General features: G+C 39.3%; 1 protein-coding gene across 2 annotated transcripts in view; it reads right to left on the bottom strand.

Moving 5' to 3' along the window:
- The window catches only part of LOC101050820 (DExD/H-box helicase 60), a 258453-nt gene that overhangs the window by 116407 nt on the left and 121483 nt on the right, over positions 1-20563 (bottom strand). Inside the window, exon 37 of one of the 2 annotated variants that reach the window (XM_074397008.1) lies at positions 11706-11724. The exons of the other annotated variant lie outside the window; for it this stretch is intronic. Coding sequence (XP_074253109.1) covers positions 11721-11724 — 4 coding nt within the window. The 3' untranslated portion in view covers positions 11706-11720. Of the gene's footprint in view, positions 1-11705; positions 11725-20563 lie in introns of those variants that run through there. 2 annotated transcript variants of the gene reach the window in all.

Below are 20563 nucleotides of genomic sequence, written 5' to 3'. Positions count from 1 at the left end.
TCTCAGCTCACTGCAACCTCTGCCTCCCAGGTTCAAGCAATTCTCTGCCTAAGGGGGATTACAGGCACCTACCACAGCACTCAGCTAATTTTTAGTAGAGACGGGGTTTCACCATGTTGGCCAGGCTGGTCTTGAACTCCTGACCTCATGATCCATCTGCCTAGGCCTCCCAAAGTGCTGGGATTACAGGCGTGAGCAACCACACCAGGAAGGTAGAGACATTTTAGCCCACATGGAGACCAGAAAAAAAAAAAAAAAAGGGTTCTATACCAGCCTGGCCAACATGGTGAAACCCAGTCTCTATTGAAAATGCAAAAATTAGCTGGGCATGGTAGTGTGCACCTGTAATCCCAGCTACTCAGGAGGCTGAGTCAGATGAATCACTTGAACCAGGGAGAGGGAGGCTGCAGTGAGCCAAGATTGCTCCACTGCACTCCAGCCTGGACAACAAGAGTGAAACTCCATCTCAAAAAAAAAAAAAAAAAAAAGAAAAGAAAAGCAGTTTGGAGTATCTAGTTTGAATAATTTCAGTGGATTCTGGGGCCGAGGGACTCCCTGTGATTGTCTGGTGTCTGGCCCTGTGGAGATTAGCTGGGAACCTACAATCCCATATGGATGGGAGATGCTTAGGGTGTGGACTTTAATGGGCTTCTCAAGAAAGGAAGCTGGCCAACTTCCAGGCAAGACCCCAAAACTGGTTCAAAACAACATTGTTTTGCACTTTTTTTTAAAGTTCTGTGATACAGGTGGAGAAAGTGCACTTCTGTTACATAGGTATACATGTGCCATAGTGTTTTGCTGCACCTATCAACCTGTCGTCTAGGTTTTAAGCCCCATATGCTTTAGGTGTTTTTGCGAATGCTATTCCTCCCCTAGTCCCCCAACCCCCAACAGGCTCCAGTGTGTGAGGTTCCCTCCCTGTGTCCGTGTGTTCTCATCACGCAACTCCCACTTATGAGTGAGAACATGCAGTGTTTGGTTTTCTGTTCCTGTGTTAGTTTGCTGAGAATGATGGTTTCCAGCTTCATCCATGTCCCTGCAAAGGACATGAACTAATTCTTTTTTATGGCTGCATAGCATTTCATGGAGTATATGTGCCACATTTTCCTTATCTAGTTTATCATTGATGGGCATTTGGGTTGGTGCCAAGTCTTCGCTATTATAAACAGTGCTACAATAAACATACACGTGCATATATCTTTAAAGTAGAATGATTTATAGTCCTTTGGGTAGATACCCAGTAATGGGATTGCTGGGTCAAATGGTATTTCTAGTTCTAGATCCTTGAGGAATTACCACACTGACTTCCGCAATGGTTGAACTAATTTACACTCCCAACAGTGTAAAATCATCCCTACTTCTCCATATCCTCTCCAGCATCTGTCTCCTGACTTTTTAATAATTGCCATTCTAACTGGCGTGAGGTGGTATCTCAATGTGGTTTTGATTTGCATTTCTCTAACAACAAGAGACAATGAGCTTTTCTTCATATGTTTATTGGCCACATAAATGTCTTCTTTTGAGAAGTATCTGCTCATATCCTTTGCCCACTTTTTGATGGGGTTGTTTTTTCCTTGTAAATTTTTTTTCGTTTTTGTTTTTTGTCTTTCTCTTTATTTTTAAAATCATTGCCATCTACAAGAGATGCTCCTTTGAAGGGAAAAATTTACGGATCATGAAAATTTGCCTGATAACAGATTTTCCCTACACAGCTAAGTAGCAGCAGCTTCTGCCATATACCTCTTGAAAATAACAGCATCAATAAAAATAATAATAAAGTTGAAATAGGCCATAAGTTTGAGACCAGCCTGAGCAACTAAGCAACATGGGAAGGGAACCCCAGGTTAAGAAAAAAAAGAAAACATTCAGGCAGTTGATGGGGGACACTGAGCCAGAGACATCAACTAAGACATGGATCAGGAAAGCCCTGTCAGTTCTCATGCATGCCTCTCCCATGGAAATCCCACCGTGAAAGCCTTGGGAGGCCAAGGTGGAAGGATCCCAAGGTCAAGAGATGAAGACCATCATGGTTCACATGGTGAAACCCCATCTCTACTAAATATAGGAAAACTAGCCAGGCATGTTGGCCAGCTACTGGGGAAGCTGTGGCAGGAGGATCGCTTGATAACAGCAGGTGGGGATTCCAGTGAGCCAAGATCCCGCTACTGCACTACAGCCTGTCATCACAGCAATCTGAAAGGTCAAGGTGGGAGGATCACTGGAGCCCAAAAGGTTGAGATCATCTTGATATGTCAGACGACACCACCTCCATAGTTCTGCATGACTGGGGAAGCATCAGGAGGCCTGCACTCATGGTGATTGATAACGGGAAGCAAGACACCTTCTCCCAAGGCAGTAGGAGGAAGAATTCTTGTAAATTTGTTTAAGTTCCTTGTAGATTCTAGATTTTAGACTTTTGTCAGATGGATAGATTGCAAAAATTTTCTCCCATTCTGTAGGTTGCCTGTTCACTCTGATGATAGTTTCTTTTGCTGTGCAGAAACTCTTTAGTTTGATTAGCTCCCATTTGTTAATTTTTGTCTTCGTTGCAATTGCTTTGGGTGTTTTAGTCATGAAGTCTTTGCTCATGCCAACATCCTGAATGGTATTTACCTATGTTTCCTTCTAGGGTTTCTATGTTTGGGTTTTACATTTAACTCTTTACCCAATCTTGAGTTAATTTTTGTATAATGTGTAAGGAAGGGGTCCAGTTTCTGTTTTCTGCATATGACTAGCCAGTTTTCCCAGCACCTTTTATTAAATAGGGAATCTTTTTCCCATTCCTCACTTTATCAAGTTTATCCAAGATCAGATGCTTGTAGATGTGTGGTGTTATTTCTGAGGTCTCTGTTCTGTTCCATTGGTCTATATCTCTGTTTTGGTACCAGTACCATGCTGTTTTGGTTACTGTAGCCTTGTAATATAGTTTGAAGTCAGGTAGCATGATGCCTCCAACTTTGTTCTTTTCGCTTAGGATTGTCTTCACTATATGGGCTCTTTTTTGGTTCCATGTGAAATTTAAAGTAGTAGTTTTTTCTAGTTCTGCAAAAAAACCTCAGTGGTAGCTTGATGAGAATAGCATTGAATCTATAAATTACTTTGGGCTGTGTGACCATCTTTATGATATTGATTCTTCCTATCCATGAGCATGGACTTTTTTTCCCATTTGTTTGTGTCCCTTCTTATTTCCTTGGGCAGTGGTTTGTAGTTTTTCTCTCATCTTCATGGATTTATCTACCTTCGATCTTTGAGGCTGATGATCTTTGGATGGTGTTTTTGTGTGGGAGTCCTTGATGTCAATGTTGATGTTGTTGCTGTTTGTTAGTTTTTCTTCTAACAGGCCCCTCTCCTGCAGATCTGCTGCAGTTTGCTGACCGACTACACTCCAGACCCTATTCACCTGGGTATCACCAGTGGGCTGCAGAACAGCAAAGATTGCTGCCTATTCCTTCCTCTGGAAGCTTCGTCCCAGAGGGGCACCACCCCGATGCCAGCCAGAGCTCTTCTGTATAAAGTGTTTGTCGAACCCTGTTGGGAGGTCTTGTCCAGTCAGGAGGCACAGGGGTCAGGGAGCCACTTGAGGAGGCAGTCTGTCACTTAGCAAGCTGGTGCACTGTGCTGGGAGAATCCCTCTTGTCAGGATCAGCTGCTCTATTCAGAGCTGGCAGGCAGGAACAATGCAATCTGCTGAAGCTACGCCCACAGGCACCCCTTCCCCTAGGTGCTCTGTCCCAGGGAGATGGGGTTTTGTCTGTAAGGCCCTGACTGGGGCTGCTACCTTTCCTTCTGAGATGGGTTGCCCAGTGAGGAGGAATCTAGAGAAGCAGTCTGGCCACTGCCTCTTTGCCACACCCAGCCCAGACCTCCCGGCATCCTTAGCACTGTCAGGGGGAAAACCACTACTCAAGTCTCAGTCCTGGCAGGCGCCCCTCCCCCCACCAAGCACGCTTGTCCCAGGCGCTAATCTCATTCTAAATGAATCAGTCCAACCTTGTTATAATAACTTAAGAGGCTTCGTCTGGTGTAAACTTTCTAAGGACAAGAACTTCTGTATTTCATATTCTTGTATTGCAATATTTTATAACAGGTATGTTTTTCTCCACTCTGTACAGAATGAAAGAAATGTCATGTTGCATTACGTTTTTTTAATGCAATCATTTCCAGTTTTGAGACCTTTCAGGAAAATAAGCATTTTTTTTTCTTTTTTTCCTTCTTATGGATTTGTCCCTTCTCTAGCCTTATACCAGGGTTTAGGGACCAGGGAACCCAGTCAAATGTTGGACAGACCTCCTCTGGTTAGTAGTCCACTGAGGTTCACTATGAGACTCATTGTTCTAATCCCCATGGTACATTACAAAGAATAGGCATCCACCACCTTCACTGCAGCTTCCAAGGGCATGATGCTTAATGCTAAGAGCCCAGCAGTCTATGCCCAGGCCTGCTACGTACGGACATTCTTCTGTCCTGCATGAGCGTCCTGGCCAGTCACAGAACCCACCATCCACCTGCTTTTCCAGGCCCTGAAAACCCAACTCTTTCTCAGACTGAGACCAGAATCCTTCCCTGGAAGCATCAGCCCCATCTGATGCTTCCAGAAGTATTTCCATCACACATATTAATTTGTGTTATTTTGAGGGTTTTAACACCTAAACTTGCAATTTTCTTATTCTTCTACTTCAGAAATACAAAGTGTGACTTTCTCTCTGGGACAAAGAACTCTGCCTATAATAAGACTTGGCTGGACCTCCTGAGAGGTAGAAGAGAAAACCTGTAATTTTTTTTATACACTTCAAGAGGAAGGGAAACATTTTTTATTCATTTTTAAAGGTTGCCAACAGCAAAAAGAAATGAGTAATGTTTTATTAAGGGAAATATTAAATGAGAGAGCATTTCTAAAAAGCCTTGCACTGAGATGGGGTTGGAAAGTTTACCTAAGATTTACAGCATGGGGAGAAATACCAGATATAGGTCATGGGTAGGAAGGCAGCAAATCACACTGCCATGTGTGTACCTGTGCAACAATCCCGCATGTTCTTCACATGTACCCCAAAACCTAAAATGCAATTAAAAACAAAAAGATTTATCAAAGTTATTGCCTGGGTGTAGTTCTGTCTGGGAGAAAAAAACCTGGTGAGACTCTGAAATATGTGCTATTCACTCAACAATAAGACACTGGAGGGAGATGGGGAGGGTGAATGGGTACAAATAAATTAGTTAGCAAGAATGAATATGACCTAGTATTTGCTAGCACAACAGGATGACTGTAGTCAATAACAATGTAATTGTACATTTTAAAATAACTAAAAGAGTATAACTGGATTATGGAAACACAAAAGATAAATGCTTGATAGGGTGACACTCAATTTTCTATGATGTGATTGTTACACATTTGCATGCCTGTTCCAAACTATCTCATGCAGCCCATGAGTATAGATACCTACTACCTACCCACAAAAATTAAAAATAAAATAAATTTTTTAAATTAAATAAACAAATAAAAAATTTGAAAACATTAGAACGCATTAACATGGTGGATGTATATAATTTAACTGTTAAGAAAAAAGCATCGATTTTATATCAAAATTAATAATATATTGTATATATATTATTCACCGTTTGTCTAATTAATCCTAATTTTCCATTCCCTGATGCTCACAACACCACCAAGATTTTTCAAATGTTAATATTTTTACATATTGTACCATATCTTGTGTGAAGAAATAAAATTGCAGGCACAGTTGAAGCTCTTACTTTCCCTTCCTCAATCCAATTCCCCAGAGGTCTTTGGATGATTCATCTGCTCTTTTTTAGGCTGTGTGTCCTTAGGTCTGAAGGCTTCCGGATTAGTTTTACTGGAGAAAAGTGGGGATGGGAAAGTAGGGTCTGACTGCACCTTAGGGATTCTTTCAACCTTGTTTGAAGCCCCTGTCTCACTACATATATCCAGTTTGTCAGTTAAAAATATTTTCAGAAAGTGCCTGGTGCCTCCAATTCCTGAGCCTCCCTGGGCTCTAAGACAAATCATTTGCATGTCATCAACATCTCTTTCTGAAGGGGGTCCTGTTTTGACTTGCTCCACTCTCTAATTTAGTTAGACCACTGCTCCATCTTTTTACCGTTTCCCGCAATCTCGTTGATTTCTAGCATATTTCACTATCGCTTACTCCAATCTTAGTCCTGTAAGGTTTGTACTATGAGATCTCTGAAGTTTTCAGAAGAAAAATTACATGTTAAGTCAATCAAGCTCACTTAGAAACTTGTTTAAATAAAAAGCTGGGTCAAATGTGATGATGAAGTGTCATCTAAGTAAAAGACTCAGTACTTCAATTCCAAGCTAACATAACAAATAATTTTTTTTTTTTTTTGAGACAGAGTCTCACTCTGTCACCAGGAGCCACGCTGGAGTGCAGTGGCACAATCTTGGCTCACAGCAACTTCCACCTCCTGGTTCCAGCAATTCTCCTGCCTCAGCCTCCCGAGTAGCTGTGACTACAGGCATGCGCCACCACACTCAGCTAATTTTGTGTTGTGTTTTTTTTGTTTTTTTTTTTTTTTTTTTGGTAGGGACACAGTTTGACCATGTTGGCCAGGATGGTCTTGATCTCTTGACCTCTTGACCTTGTGACCTACCCGCCTCCTAAGTAGCTGGGACTACAGGTGTGCTGTAGGGGCAGGGTATTGCTGCTGATCTCAAACTCCTGGGCTCAAGTGATCCTCCCACTTTGGCTTCCCAAAGTGCTGGGATAACAGGTGTGATCCACCCTGCTGGACTTCTGATAGTTTTTAATTTAAAATATAGTTTACAGTGTATTTCGTTTTAATCCGTGGCCTCTCAAAGTGCTGGGATTACAGGCATGAGCCACCACGCCTGGCCCATAACAAATAATTCTTAATGATAGTTTCATTCCTTAGATATGGTTCCACTACCAGACATTGGGACAGCCAGGATTTTTGTTCTATTTATCTATATTTGCAATGTGAGGGATTAAAATATTAGACTACATTAAACACAGATGCTACAGAATAGGTAATACAGGGCTTGTGGGACATTTTGACAACTGAAGAAAAGACTTATCCTTGTCATGAACAAGTGCTCTACCTTACAGGCTACAGTTAAGTCTGACATCTTCTGATGTCTTATGATCTGTTGCCCATTAGCAATATAAAGAAATATTTGACATTAGTCTTATACTTAACATTATTTATAAGTATTCACAATCCTATTAAAAATTCTGTTAATAGATGAAAAAAATTAAAAGTTGAGTCACTAGCAACTGAATTAAATCAATAGAGAGAGATAATTGCTTGGGCTTTTTATCTGAATCCTGGTTACAATCTTAGAGAGCCCCAATTTAAAATTATACAGTATAAAAATATGTGAGTTGGTTTCACCCATTCATCCATTTATTTATTCTTCAAACAAACATTTCTTGGATACTTGATGTGTCAGGAACTGATCTGAGAAATCAATGTATAACTTAAACCAGGAGTGTCCAATCTTTTGGCTTCCCAGGGCCACATTGAAAGAGGAAGAATTGTCTTGGGCCACACATAAAAGATACTAACACTAATGATAGCTCATTAGCTAAAAAAAAAAAAAAGACAAAATATCTCATAATGTTTTAAGAACGTTTCCAAATTTGTGTTGGGCCATATTCAAAGCCATCCTGGGCCACGGGTTGGGCAAACTTGGCTTAAACTCTGTCCCTATGATTCCTGACCATCAATTTGACTTGCTTGTGATGAACTATGTCTGTAATATTCATCATCATTAATGACCACGTTTACCTGACAATGCAGGTAGCTATTTTATAATAGTTACTGGATTACTATTTTAAGGTAATCTACCACTTGAGTAAAAAGCACATGGAAGATCGTACTAAGCAGATCCTCCATTTGGACTGTCACTTTTTCTACTTGGAATCACATACTGTACCTTTAATTGATAAAAATATACTTAAAGGGCAGGTGGTGATTTTCATCTACAAGTCCAAAGTACAGAGAAACGTGTTTAATCCTATGTTTATCAGAACCATAAATATAGTTCCTTCTATGTTAAGAGGCTTTGTTTCTAAGTGCTCAGCCTCAGTCCTGGGGGCGCTTCCCAGCCCGCTGCTGGAATTCCTGATCATGGCAGTCTGCTGAAGCATGAGCTCAGTTACCAAATATAGCTGAGTGGAGGAAGAGGACAGATGAGAGTCCGAGGCCACAGTTGCCTCAAAGTGACCACGGACCTTGCAGTCTTTAGTAAATAGGCAAGACTAACCTCCATTATCCTAGAAAAAGAAGAAATACTCATCTGAAATTCATCACTTTTCCGGAGGCTTCACAGTGACCAAGTGTTGATAAGGTCTGTAAGGCGTATCTCAAATTAACAAATAGTACATTTGAAGAACTTAAAAAAAAAAAAAAACCAGCTAATATCATAACAGTAGTTTTTCTGAAGTTATCATGCTATTTAGAAGATGCCTTGATTTTGTTTTTATTTGGAGAGGAAAGGTGGTAAGAATAGTATAATGTCTCCAAAATAGACAATACTTAAGATTACCTGCAGGCTTTATATATACCTATGCTCTCAGAGACCCTCATTTCTGCTATTACCACAAGCAAGCTACATTGGTGCTTTCAATCACAAAAGGATTAAATATACTCATAGAGCCAACTTTTCTCAAGATTGTGGATAGTTCCACAGAAAATGATAATGCAGTTATAGGAATCTTCACCCATATTTAAGCTAACTACTGATGGCTAAAACAATATATTGTATGTTTTAGTAACATCTGAAGTTGTGGATTTTTAATTATAGTTTTACCCCTTAGATATAGTTTTGCGACCATATCTAAGCCATCTAACCATTTCAAAGGATTTTTAAAAATAATTCACTAGATATAACAAATTAATTGATATACTACATAGTTTTTAAAAATCATATTAAAACATGAGATGAATATATTTATCTTTCAAAAACTTAGAACTTACTGAAGAAAACTACTATATAGTCTCTGGTTTCTGGTTAAATTAAAACATTGCATTATAACGTCACATTGCTTAAAGTTACATGTGAAACTTTCTTGAATCCAGTATGAGGCTGAGAGAGAACAATTTTAGGCTCCTGTATTTTTTGACATGTGCTATAATTGCTAATTACCTATTAGTATGAAGAACACATATAAATGAAGAACACATATAAATTATTTCTAAAAGGTTATTTGCCACCAATATAAAGCCATTAAAAATCCAGTCAATCACTTTTGCACAGAAATTAAATCCTTATTACATGATAAATATCTCTTTCCATAATTAAATCTTATATAGTTACAATTAAGAGTTTGAGAAATAGTCCAACAAATTAGAGGACAGTCTTTACTGTTCAAATGAATTATGCAAAATGATAAAATCATGGATTTCTAATTAAATTATTGCACTTATAGACAAGGGCTGAGAGATTTATTTGGCTAATGAGTAAATATATTATTCATATTCCTGGGAAAGAAATTAGAAGATATGGCACCAAAACCAACTCAAATTCAATTTCACACAAAACAAGATGTCATTCTCCCATATTAAAAATAAAAAATCGGCCAGGCGCAGGGGCTCACACCTATAATCCCCACAATTTGGGAGGCTGAAGTGGGTGGATCACCTGAGGTTGGGTGTTCAAGATCAGCCTGTCCAACATGGAAAAACCCAGTCTCTACTAAAAATACAAAATTAGTTGGGTATGGTGGTCCATGCCTGTAATCCCAGCTACTTGGGAGGCTGAGGAAGGAGAAGTCCTTGAGCCTGGATGGTGGAGGTTGCAGTGAGCTGAGATCACGTCATTGCACTCAAGCCTGGGCAACAAGAGGGAGACTCTGTCTCAAAATAAATAAATAAATAGTCTTCACTTAATCTCATAAATGACTCCAACTATCACTCCATATCTCTGCTCCCATTTATATGAAAACAAAACTTGTCTGTACTTGATTTCTTTACTTCTTCAGCTCTTAGTCTCTCCTCAAACTACTCCATCAATATTTTCATCTTGCTCATTCCCGAGTGAAGGTAACCAACAATCTCCACATTGCTGCACCCCTTTGCATCCTACTTAACATCAACAAAGTTGATTATTCCCTCTTCTTGAAACACATTCTACACTTGACTTAAAGGATACCACCTTCTCATTGTTCTCCTGCGACCTCACTGGCCACTTCTCAATTCTTTTTTCCAGCTCCCCAGTTGATTTCTGACCTTAAAATGTTAAACAGAACAAAATCTCATCTGTCTTCTATTTTTACTCACTCATGGTGATCTCATCAACTCCTGTGGCTTTATATGTTATTTCTCTGCTAACTACTCCCATTTATTATCTCAAGCCCTGGTCTCTGCCTGAGTTCAAGCTATTCCTGGAATGTGTCATAGGCTACTCAAACTAATTTGTTCCGAAACAGAACTCTTGAATCCTCCACATCCTCACACCTTCTCTTCTCTATCTCTCTAGATAGTATTCGCCCTATCACAAGGCAAGATTCTCCAGGTCATTCCTGTTTCCTCTCTTAAACTTCTATCCATTATATGGTTCATCAGCATGTTCTTTCCGTTTCACTTGAATTTTATCAGTTACTGGGATCTTCACTCAGAGTTAACCTATATACTGATGGTCAAATACCGATCCCTTCCAATTGTATTCATGACTATCATAGTAACACGCTTCCCCTCTTATCTCCTCCTTCTCTCTATGCTCATGTGTCACTGGAGACACCTTTCATAAATGCAAGTCAGATCATAGCCATATCCTGGCCAAACTGTTCCAATGGCTTTCTTTAATATCTATGTTTCACATCCTACAAGATCCAACATTCCATTGCCTTTCAAATCCCTCCACGCTCATCTCTCACTGTGCTCTTCTGGGCCGCCTGCTATGCTGGCCTTCTCTCTATAGCTTGACCACACTTCATTCTTCTCTCAGGACCACTGACCTACTGTCACTTCTGCCTGGAAATTTCTTTCAGCCAAACAATTGCATGGCTCATTTTATCTCCCAGATTCTGCATCACTCCCTATTTAGTTGTAGACTCTATTACTACATAAAATGATGGGATGTGTTACATGTCTCTTTGCTTCTTGTCTTCCTACTTCATTAGAAGGCAAACTCCTTAAAAGCAATGACTTTTTTCCTTTGCTTATTTATGTCCGTATTCTAGAACAGTGTCTGATGCATAGCAAGTGTTCAGTGAACCAGGAATTCAACTGTTGTCAATACTATCTCTCCATGGAATATTTTTCTTCTTTGTGCCAGCCAGCCAACTCTACTTCTCTGACCCACAGCAGAGAGCTTTACATCTTACTGCTTTACTTGCTAAAGAAATATTCTCTCTGTTGGTATTTTCACATCCAAAAAAATCCAGAAAAGGAACTCATTGAAAGAGAAATTTTGCATTATTATATAGTAAACAGAGCATGAAATGCTGCCAGAGTTTCCTATGAAATCATGGTGCCAGCTTGCTCTTTAAAGTTCCTGCTCAAAAACAAAGACAAAAACACAAAACAACAGAGAAATGTCTGCTATTAGACATACCTCAAATGTAAGGATGATTGGACGCAATTACTGTCCATAATATCTACCCAAGAAGAGATCTGAATAAAGAAGTTAGAAACAGATCCTCTTTTGAAACAGATACCAACTTGCATCCCATCCTCTGTTATTCTTTCAAAGAGAAGGGGGTCAAAGATTGGCTCGTTCATCTGAAAAAAAAAAAAAAGACTTTAATCTTCCAGCTAAAGACTTGGAAATGTGATAAAGAGTGTAAAACAAGTAAACAGGGAAAGCCAATTTTGTAATATAGTTAGATTAATTATTATTCCAATGACAGAAATAATTTACTCTTACATTAAGCATATGGTAAAGGATAAGAGATGGTAAAAAAATTTCTAGAGTCTCTGGTTCTCTATTTTTCTAAAACTGTGGTCACTGTGATTTTTTTAATATACTTTATCTTTAGAGCAGTTTTCAGTTCACAGACAAATTGGAGGAAGAAATAGAGATTTCTTGTATACCTCATCCTAAAATATGCATAGCCTCTGAGACTATCAAAATCTTTTTATGAAAGTAATGCATTTGTTAACAATTGGTAACCCTACAGTGACAATCATAATTGCCCAAATTTCCTAGTTTACATTCATGTTCACCTGTGATGGTGTACATTCTATGAGTTTTGGCAAATTTATAATGACATATATACACCATTATAGCATCAAACATAGTAGTTTTACCACCCCTAAAAAAATCCTCCACCCATTCATCCCTCCCTCCCTTCAACCTCTGGCAACCAAAAATTCTTTGTCTCCTTGGTTTTGGCTTTTCCCAAATCTCAAAACAGGTGGAATCATACAATATGTCGTCTTTTGAAACTGATCTTTTTTACTTAGTAATATGTGCATTTAAATACCTTTCATGTGTTTTCATGGCTTAATGACTCACTTCATTTTAGAGCTGAATAATATTCTATTGTCTGGATGTATCACAGTTTATCCATTTGCCTACTAAAGAACATCTTGGTTATTTTCCAAGTTTTGAAAATGATGAATAAAGCCACTATAAATATCCATGTGCATATTTTTCTGTAGGCATAAGTTTTCAACTCATTTGAGTAAATAACAAGGAATACAATTTCTGGATTATATAAGAATATATTTAGTTTTGCAAGAAACTGCCAAAGTGTTTTCCAAAGTGTCTGGATCATTCTGTATTTCCACAAGCAAGTAATAAGCATTTCAGTCATTCCACATCCTGGCCAGCATTCGATCTTGTTAGTGTTTTAGATTTCTAATAGGTGTGTAGTGTGTCTCATTATTCTATTAACTTGCATTTCCCTGATGACATATGATGCTGATCATCTTTTCATATGTGTATTTGTTATTCATATATCTTTTTGGTGAGTTGTCTATTCAGGTCTTTATTTATTCAGAGACTTTTTTCATTTATTTAGCCCATAAAATCCAAACATATTTTGAAGAAAAATTCTCCAAAGTAACAGAAATAAACCTCTCTTCCATAAGGTATCATGTACCTCCTGAGACTTTCCATTCAGCTTGATTTTTAGCTATTTCATTCTTGCAAGAAGTATTCTGACAACCTGTCTCTCAGTCTTACCTCATATGTGGTCTGAATGTCAGAACTTTGAAATTTAAAGGCTGTAAGATTTACATTCTTTAATGTCTCTTTATTCAAGTTCTCCATGACATTTTCAAGCAGAGTACTTTATTAGATTTTTGCGTTTGCTGCTCCCAACCAAATTTTTACATTCACATTTTCTTTGGTTGTACTTTTTATTTTTTAACTTTTAAGTTCAGGGGTGCATGTGCATGTTTGTTTTATAGGTAAATTGCGTGTTGTGGGGGTAATGATTATTTTGTCACCAAGGTAATACGCATAGTATCCAACAGGTAGTTTTTCAATCCTCACTCACCTCTCACCCTCCACCCTCAAGTAGGCCCTGGTGTCTGTCGTTCCCTTTTTAGTGTCCATGTGTACTCAGTGTCTAACTCCCACTTAACAAGTGAGAACATGTGGCATTTGGTTTTTAGTTCCTGTGTTAGTTCACATAGGATAATGCTCTCCAGCTCCATCCATATTGCTGCAAATGACGTAATATCTTCTTTTTTGTGGCTGCATAGTATTCCATGGTATCTTATGTACCAGTCCACCACTAATGGGAATCTTTACCAGTCTTTAATCTTTACCAGTCCACCACTAATGGGAATTTAGATTAATTCCATGTCTTTGCTACCATGAATAGTGCTGTGATAAATATATCTGTGTATGTGTGTTAATGGTAGAGTGATGACATTTCTTTGGCTATATACCCAATAACGGGATTGCTGGTCAAATGGTAATCCTCTTCTAAGTTCTTTAAGAAGTTGACAAACTGCTTTCTGAAACAGTTGAACTAATTTAAATTTCCACCAGCAGTGTATAAATGTTCCCTTTTCTATAGGACCTTGCCAGCATCTGTTACTTTTTGACTTCTTAATAATAGTAATTCTGACTGATCCAGATAGTATCTCATTGTAGTTTTGATTTTCATTTCTCTCATCATTAGTAATGTTAAGCATTCTTTCATATGCATATTGGCTATGTGTATATCCTCTTTGAAGAATGCCTGTGTCTTCTGCCCACTTTGAAACAGGATGTTGCTTTTTGCTTGTAAATTTGCTTAAGTTACTTATAAATGCTGAATATTAGACCTTTGTCAGATGCATAGTTTAAAAATATTTTCTCCCATTCTGTAGGTTGTCTGTTTACTCTGTTGATAGTTTCTTTGGCTATGTAGAAGCTCTTTAGTTTGATTGGGTCTCATATGTTGATTTTTATTTTTATTGCAACTGCTTTTAGTGGTTTTCTCAGGAAATCTTTATCTGATCCTATGTCCAGAGTGGTATTTCCTATGTTATCTTCCAGGGTTTTTTTAGTTTTACATTTTACATTTAAGTCTTTAATCCTTCTTGAGCTGATTTTTCTGGGTGGTACAATGTAGGGGTTCATGTTGAATCTTTTGCATATGGCTAGTTATCTTACCACCATTTATTGAAGGTGGAGTACTTTGCCCATTGCTTGTTTTTGCCATCTTCATTGAACATCAGATGGTTGTAGGTTTGTTGCATTTTTTCTGGGCTCTCTATTCTGTTCTATTGGTCTATGTGTCTGTTTTTGTACCAGTACAAAACTTTTTACTTACTGTAACTGTTTAGTTACTGTAGCCTTGTAGTATAGTTTGAAGTCAGTCAATGTGATACTTCCAGCTTTGTTCTCTTTGCTAAGATTGCCTTGCTATTCGGGCTGTTTTTTGGTTCCATATGAATTTTAAAATAGTTTTTTTTCCTAATTCTGTGAAAAATGTCATTGGGTTGATAAAATAGCATTGAATCCATAAATTGTTTTGAGCAATATGACCATTTTAACAATATTGATTCTTCCTATCCATGAGCATGGTCTGTTTTTCCATTTGCTTCTGTCATTTCTGATTTCTTTTAGCAGTGTTTTGTAATTCTTATTGTAGAGGTCTTTCACCTTCCTGGGTAGCTCTTTTTTATATATCTGATAGAATTTGACTATGAACCCATCTTGTCCTGGGCTCTTTGTGGTTGGTAGGCTTTTTATTACTGAATTAATTTTGGAATTAATTATTGATCTGTTCATGTCCTGGACCAGGATATTTCTCCCTAGTCCAATCCTGAGAGGGTATGTGTTTCCAAGATTTTATCCATTTCCTCTGGGTTTTCTACTTTGTGTGCATAGAGGTGTTTATGGTCATCTTTGTTGAATGTTTTTTAATATTTCTGCAGGATTAGTGATAATGTCCCTTTTTTTATTTTTTTCTTTATTGGTCTATCTAGTGAGTTGTCAATGTTACTTATTCTCTCAAAGAACCAATTATTAGATTCATTGATCTTCTGTGTGGTTTTCCACATCTCAATTTCCTTCAGTTCAGCACTGATTGTGGTTATTTCTTGTCTTCTGCTAGCTTTGGGGTTGTTTTGCTCATTTCTCTAGCTCCTCTGGGTGTGATGTTAGGTTGTTAATTTGCAATCTTTCTAACTTTTTGATGTGAGCATTCAGTGCTATAAACTTTCCTCAAAATACTGCTTAAGCTGTGTCCCAGAGATTCTGGTATGTGGTATCTTTGTCATCTTTGGTTTCAAAAAAATCTTGATTTCTGCCTTCACTTTATTGTTTACCCAAAAAGTAATTCAGGGGCAGGCTATTTAACTTCCATGTAATTATATGCTTTTACTTTATTTTCTTAATTTCGATTAAAATTTAACAAACTGCGGTCTGAGAGTGTGGTTGCTGTGACTTTTTTTTAATTTGCTGAGGACTATTTTACGGCCAATTGCACAGGAAATTTTAGAGTATGTGCCATGTGTAGATGAGAAGAATGCACATTCTGTTGTTTTAGGTGGAGGGTTCTGTAGAGATCTGTCAGGCCCATTTGGTCAAATGTCAAGTTTCAATCCCGACTACCTTTGTTAGTTTTCTGCCTCAATGATTTAATACTCTCAGTGGGGTATTGAAGTCCCCATTATTCTTGTGTGGTATCTAAGTCTTTTCAGAGGTCTATAAGAATTTGCTTTATAAATCTGGTTGCTCCTGTCTTGGGCGCATCTGTATTTAGGATAATTAGGTCTTCTTCTTGAATTTAACCCTTTACCGTTATGTAATGTTCACATGGTTTGGCTCTGCGTCCCGACTCAAATCTCATCTCAAGTTGTAATCCCCACATGTCAAGGGAGAGCCTGGTGGGAGGTGATTGGATCATGGGGGTGGGTTCCCCCATATGCTGTTCTCATGAGTTCCTACAAGATAGTTAGTTCTCACGAGATCTGATGGTTTAAAAGTGTGTGGCAGTTCCTCCTTCATGTTCTCTCTCTCCTGCCACAATGTAAAATGTGCCTTGCTTCCTCTTTGACTTCTTCCATGATGGTAAGTTCACTAAGGCCTTGCCAGCCATGTAGAATGAGTCAATAAAACCTCTTTCCTGACCGGAGGTTGTGGCTCATGCCTGTAATCCCAGCACTTTGGGAGACCAAGACGGGTGGATCACTCAGGGTCAAGAGTTCGAGACCAGACTGGCCAACATGGTGAAACCCCATCTTTACTAAAAATACAAAAATTAGCTGGGTGTGGTGCTGGTCACCTGTAATCCCAGCTACTTGGGAGGCTGAGGCAGGAGAATCACTTGAACCCAGGTGGTGGAGGTTGCAGTGAGTCAAGATCGTGCCACTGCACTCCTGCCTGGGCGACATGAGTGAAACTTCATTTCAAAAAAAAAAACAAAAAACAAAAAACAAAACAAAACAAGAAACCTCTTTACCAATTACCCAGTCTCATACAGTTCTTTATAGCAGTGTGAAAATTGACTAATACAAATATTCTTCTTTGTCTTTTTTATTTTTTCTGACATAAGGTCTCACTCCATCACCCAGGCAGGAGTGCAGTGGCAAGATCCCAACTCACTGCAATCTCCACCTCCCAGGTTCAAGTGACTCTCATGCCTAAGCCTCTCAAATAGCTGGGATTATAGGATCCTGTCACCACACCTGGCTAACTTTTGTATTTTTAGTAGAGACAGTGTTCCATCATGTTGTCCAGGCTGGTCTTGAACTCCTGGCCTCAAGTGATCCAGCTGCCTTGGCCCCTCAAAGTGCTGGGATTACAGGCATGAGCTACTATGCCTGGTCTTGTCTTTTTTTTTTTTTTAATTGTTGTTTGTTTAAAGGCTGCTTTGTCTAAAATTGGAATAGCAATATCTGGGATTTTTTTCTGTTTTCCATCTGCATGGTAGGTATTCCCTATCTTTTCACCTTGAGCCTACTTGTGTCACTGCATGTGAGACAGGTCTCTTACAGACAGCATACAGTTGAGTCTTGCTTCTTTATCCAACTTGCCACTCTGTGCCTTTTAATTGGGTTATTAAGCCCATTTACATTCAAGATTGTTTTTGACATGTGCAGATTTTAAACTGTCATTGTGTTGTTAGCTGCATAGTCCTTATTATGCAGACTTGATTGTGCAGTTACTTTATAGTGTCAGTGGTCTATGTACTTAGGCATGTTTTGTAGTGGCCGTGCAGTCTTTCCATTCCATATTTAAAGCATTCCCTAAAAGACCTCTTGTAGGGAAGGCCTCATGGTAACCAACTTCCTTAGCTTTTGCTTGTCTGAAAAAGGATCTTATTTCTCCTTCACCTATGAAAAGTAGTGTGGCTGGCTGTGAAATTCTTCAGTGGAATGTATTTTCTTTAAGATTGCTGAATATAGGCCCCCAATATATTCTGGCTTGTAGAATTTCTGCTGAAAGGTCTGCTATTAGTTTAATGGGGTTCCCTTTGTAGCTGACCTTCCCCTTCTCTAGAACTGCCTTTAACAATTTATTTCATTTTGACCTTAGAGAATCTGATGACAATGTGTCTTGGTGATGGTCATCTCTTTATAGCATCTCAAAAGGGCTAGATTTGCTAGATTTGAACGTTGTCCTCTCTAAAAAAGTTGGGGAAATGTTCATAGACGATACCCTCAAATATGTTTTCCAAGTTGCTTATTTTCACTCCCTCTCTTTCAGAGACGAATGGGTCATTTTGTCTACCCACATGATCCCATATTTCTTGGAGGTTTTGTTCATTCTTCCTTATTGTTTTTTTTATTTTTGTCTGAGATATTTCAGATAATTGTTCTGTAATCTCTGAGATTCTATTCCTCAGCTTGGTCGATTCTGCTGTTAATATTTGCAATTGCATTCTGAAATTCTTGATGTGAGTTTTTCAGCTTTATTAATTCAGTTTGGTTCTTTTTAATATGGCCCTTTTATCTTTATCTTTATCTCCTGTATTGTTTTCTTATATTCCTTAGAGTGCGAGGATTAGATTTTGACTTTCTCTTGATTGTTGGTGACCTTCATTCCTCCAAATTCTGAATTCTATTTCTGACATTTCAGACATTTCAGCATAGATAAGAACCATTGCTGGAAAACTAGTGTAGTTATTTGAAGACAAGAAGAGACTCTGGCTTTTTGAGTTGTCAAGAGTTCTTGAGATGGCTCTTTCTCATCTGTGTGGACTGATGTTCTTTTAGTCTTTGGCGTTGTCCTTTGGATGGGCTGTTTTGCTTTTATCTTCTTTGATGCCCTTGGGGGTTTGATTATGGTATAACGAGGGTTCAGTCTACTGGTTTTAATTCTAGGCTGCTCCTGGGTCTTGCCTGAGCCCCTTCTGATGACTGTCTCCATGCTCATGTTTCTTTGTTTTGTGTTCTGGTCCACAAGGCTCCCTCAGGCAGGGACTCCTGGTTGCCAAACAGGCTGAATCTTTGCCAGCTGGCCTTCTTCTGCTGTCCAAGTGCTTCCTGGGAGAACACAGGGTTGCACCTGCCCAGACAGTTCAGGCAGAAGTGAGACCACGGGGCTGGAAGCACTAGCAGATGTGGCCCAACTGGTTATGCAAAGCTGGGGTAGGTAGAGCTGCCATTGGGTTGTTTCCAGAGAAGAGGAGGTTGGGCCCCTCACTTGATTCAGGCAATGTAGGACTCTAGACCAAAAGTTGTATCTAGCATGGCTCACCTGGTTATCAGTGATCCAAATGGGTGGGTTCACCCACTCTGACATCTGGATGCTTCCTGGGACAAGAGGCTGTGCCCTATGGCTGAGTTTACACAAGTGTGATCACTGGGCCAGAAGTTCTAGCAAGCATTGCCCTCTGGCTACAAATGAAAAGGGTGGACGACGGAGCCCATCCTGCCAACTGGGCATTTCCTGGGACAACCGGAGGCTGCAGCTGCCTGCTGAGTTCAGGTCAAAGCAGGACCACTGGGTGGAAAGCTAGCACCAGCACTGACCCTTACTTGGCAGGTAGGATGGAGCAGTCTTACTGCTCCGTCACTGTGGCTGCGGCCTCTGTTGGAACTACGGTGCCAGTTTCTGGTCTGCTGTGGGGCCCAAGACTTGTAGACGTCTCCTTGGTCTTAAGAGTTGCCCCTGCAAAATGTCCAGGTGGTTCACTGCCCCAGCCGAGAAGCAGGGTAGGGGAAGTGTGGAGGTTGGGAGACAGGCAGGGAGAGTCTCTCATTTCCAGTTTTGCACAGGTGCCTGTGGAGAGCATGAGTCACCTGGGGTCTCTTACTCACTTAACCTTTCCCATGTCGGAGAGGTTCTTCTGGACCTATGATGAGCCCAGACAGCCCGGTGCCTGGCTTCGGGCCTCCCTGCTCTCTGTCCCCTGCTACCTTGATGGATCCTGATGTGGTTGCTCTGATGATCAGCCTTCAGGGTTAGTTTTCACTAACCATTCTATTTCTTTTCCATGAGAGGAGTGCATATGAGCTGCTTCTAGTCTGCCTTCTTGGCCCAATCCCCTTCAAGTTTTTTTTTTTTTTTTAACAGAGTTTCACTCTGTCATCAGGCTGGAGTTTAGTGGCACAATCTCAGCTCACTGCAACCTCTGCCTCGTGAGTTTGTTATTCTCCTGTCTCAGCCTCCCGAGTAGCTGGAACTACAGGTGTCTGCCACAACACCCTGCATTTTTTTTTTTTTTTTTTTTGGTATTTTTAGTAGAGATAGGTTTCACTGTATTGGACAGGATTGTCTAGTTCTCTTGATCTTACGATATGCCTGCCTCAGCCTCCCAAAGTGCTGGGATTAAAGGCATGAACTACCATGCCTGGCCCAAGATTTTTATTTTGAAAAGACAAATAATCAATTAAATTTGACTGAATCCTTCATATAAAGACACTGTCTTCAAATACTAATTATATTTGCAAACCAAAAGAAGAATAAAAATGTGTATAATAATCATTTAAACTCTGAATTTCGGAATTTTTAAGTCTCAAAGAGGAGAACATTTTTAGTAATATATTAGGTCAAATCTAAGTTGACTAAAATTATCTGACTTATTAGCCTAAGCAAATGTCTCATGAATCTATTTTATTTCTTTTTATACTTTATGTTGCCTTTTTGTAAGAAAACAACTTATAGAAATTTCAGAACTTTATTTAAGAGGGTATTGATGGCCGGGCGCGGTAGCTCAAGCCTGTA

Source organism: Saimiri boliviensis, chromosome 3 (assembly GCF_048565385.1).
Source record: "Saimiri boliviensis isolate mSaiBol1 chromosome 3, mSaiBol1.pri, whole genome shotgun sequence".
NCBI lineage: Eukaryota > Metazoa > Chordata > Mammalia > Primates > Cebidae > Saimiri > Saimiri boliviensis.
Note: the sequence above shows the minus strand (reverse complement) of the source record. Positions and strands in the feature narration are given on the sequence as shown.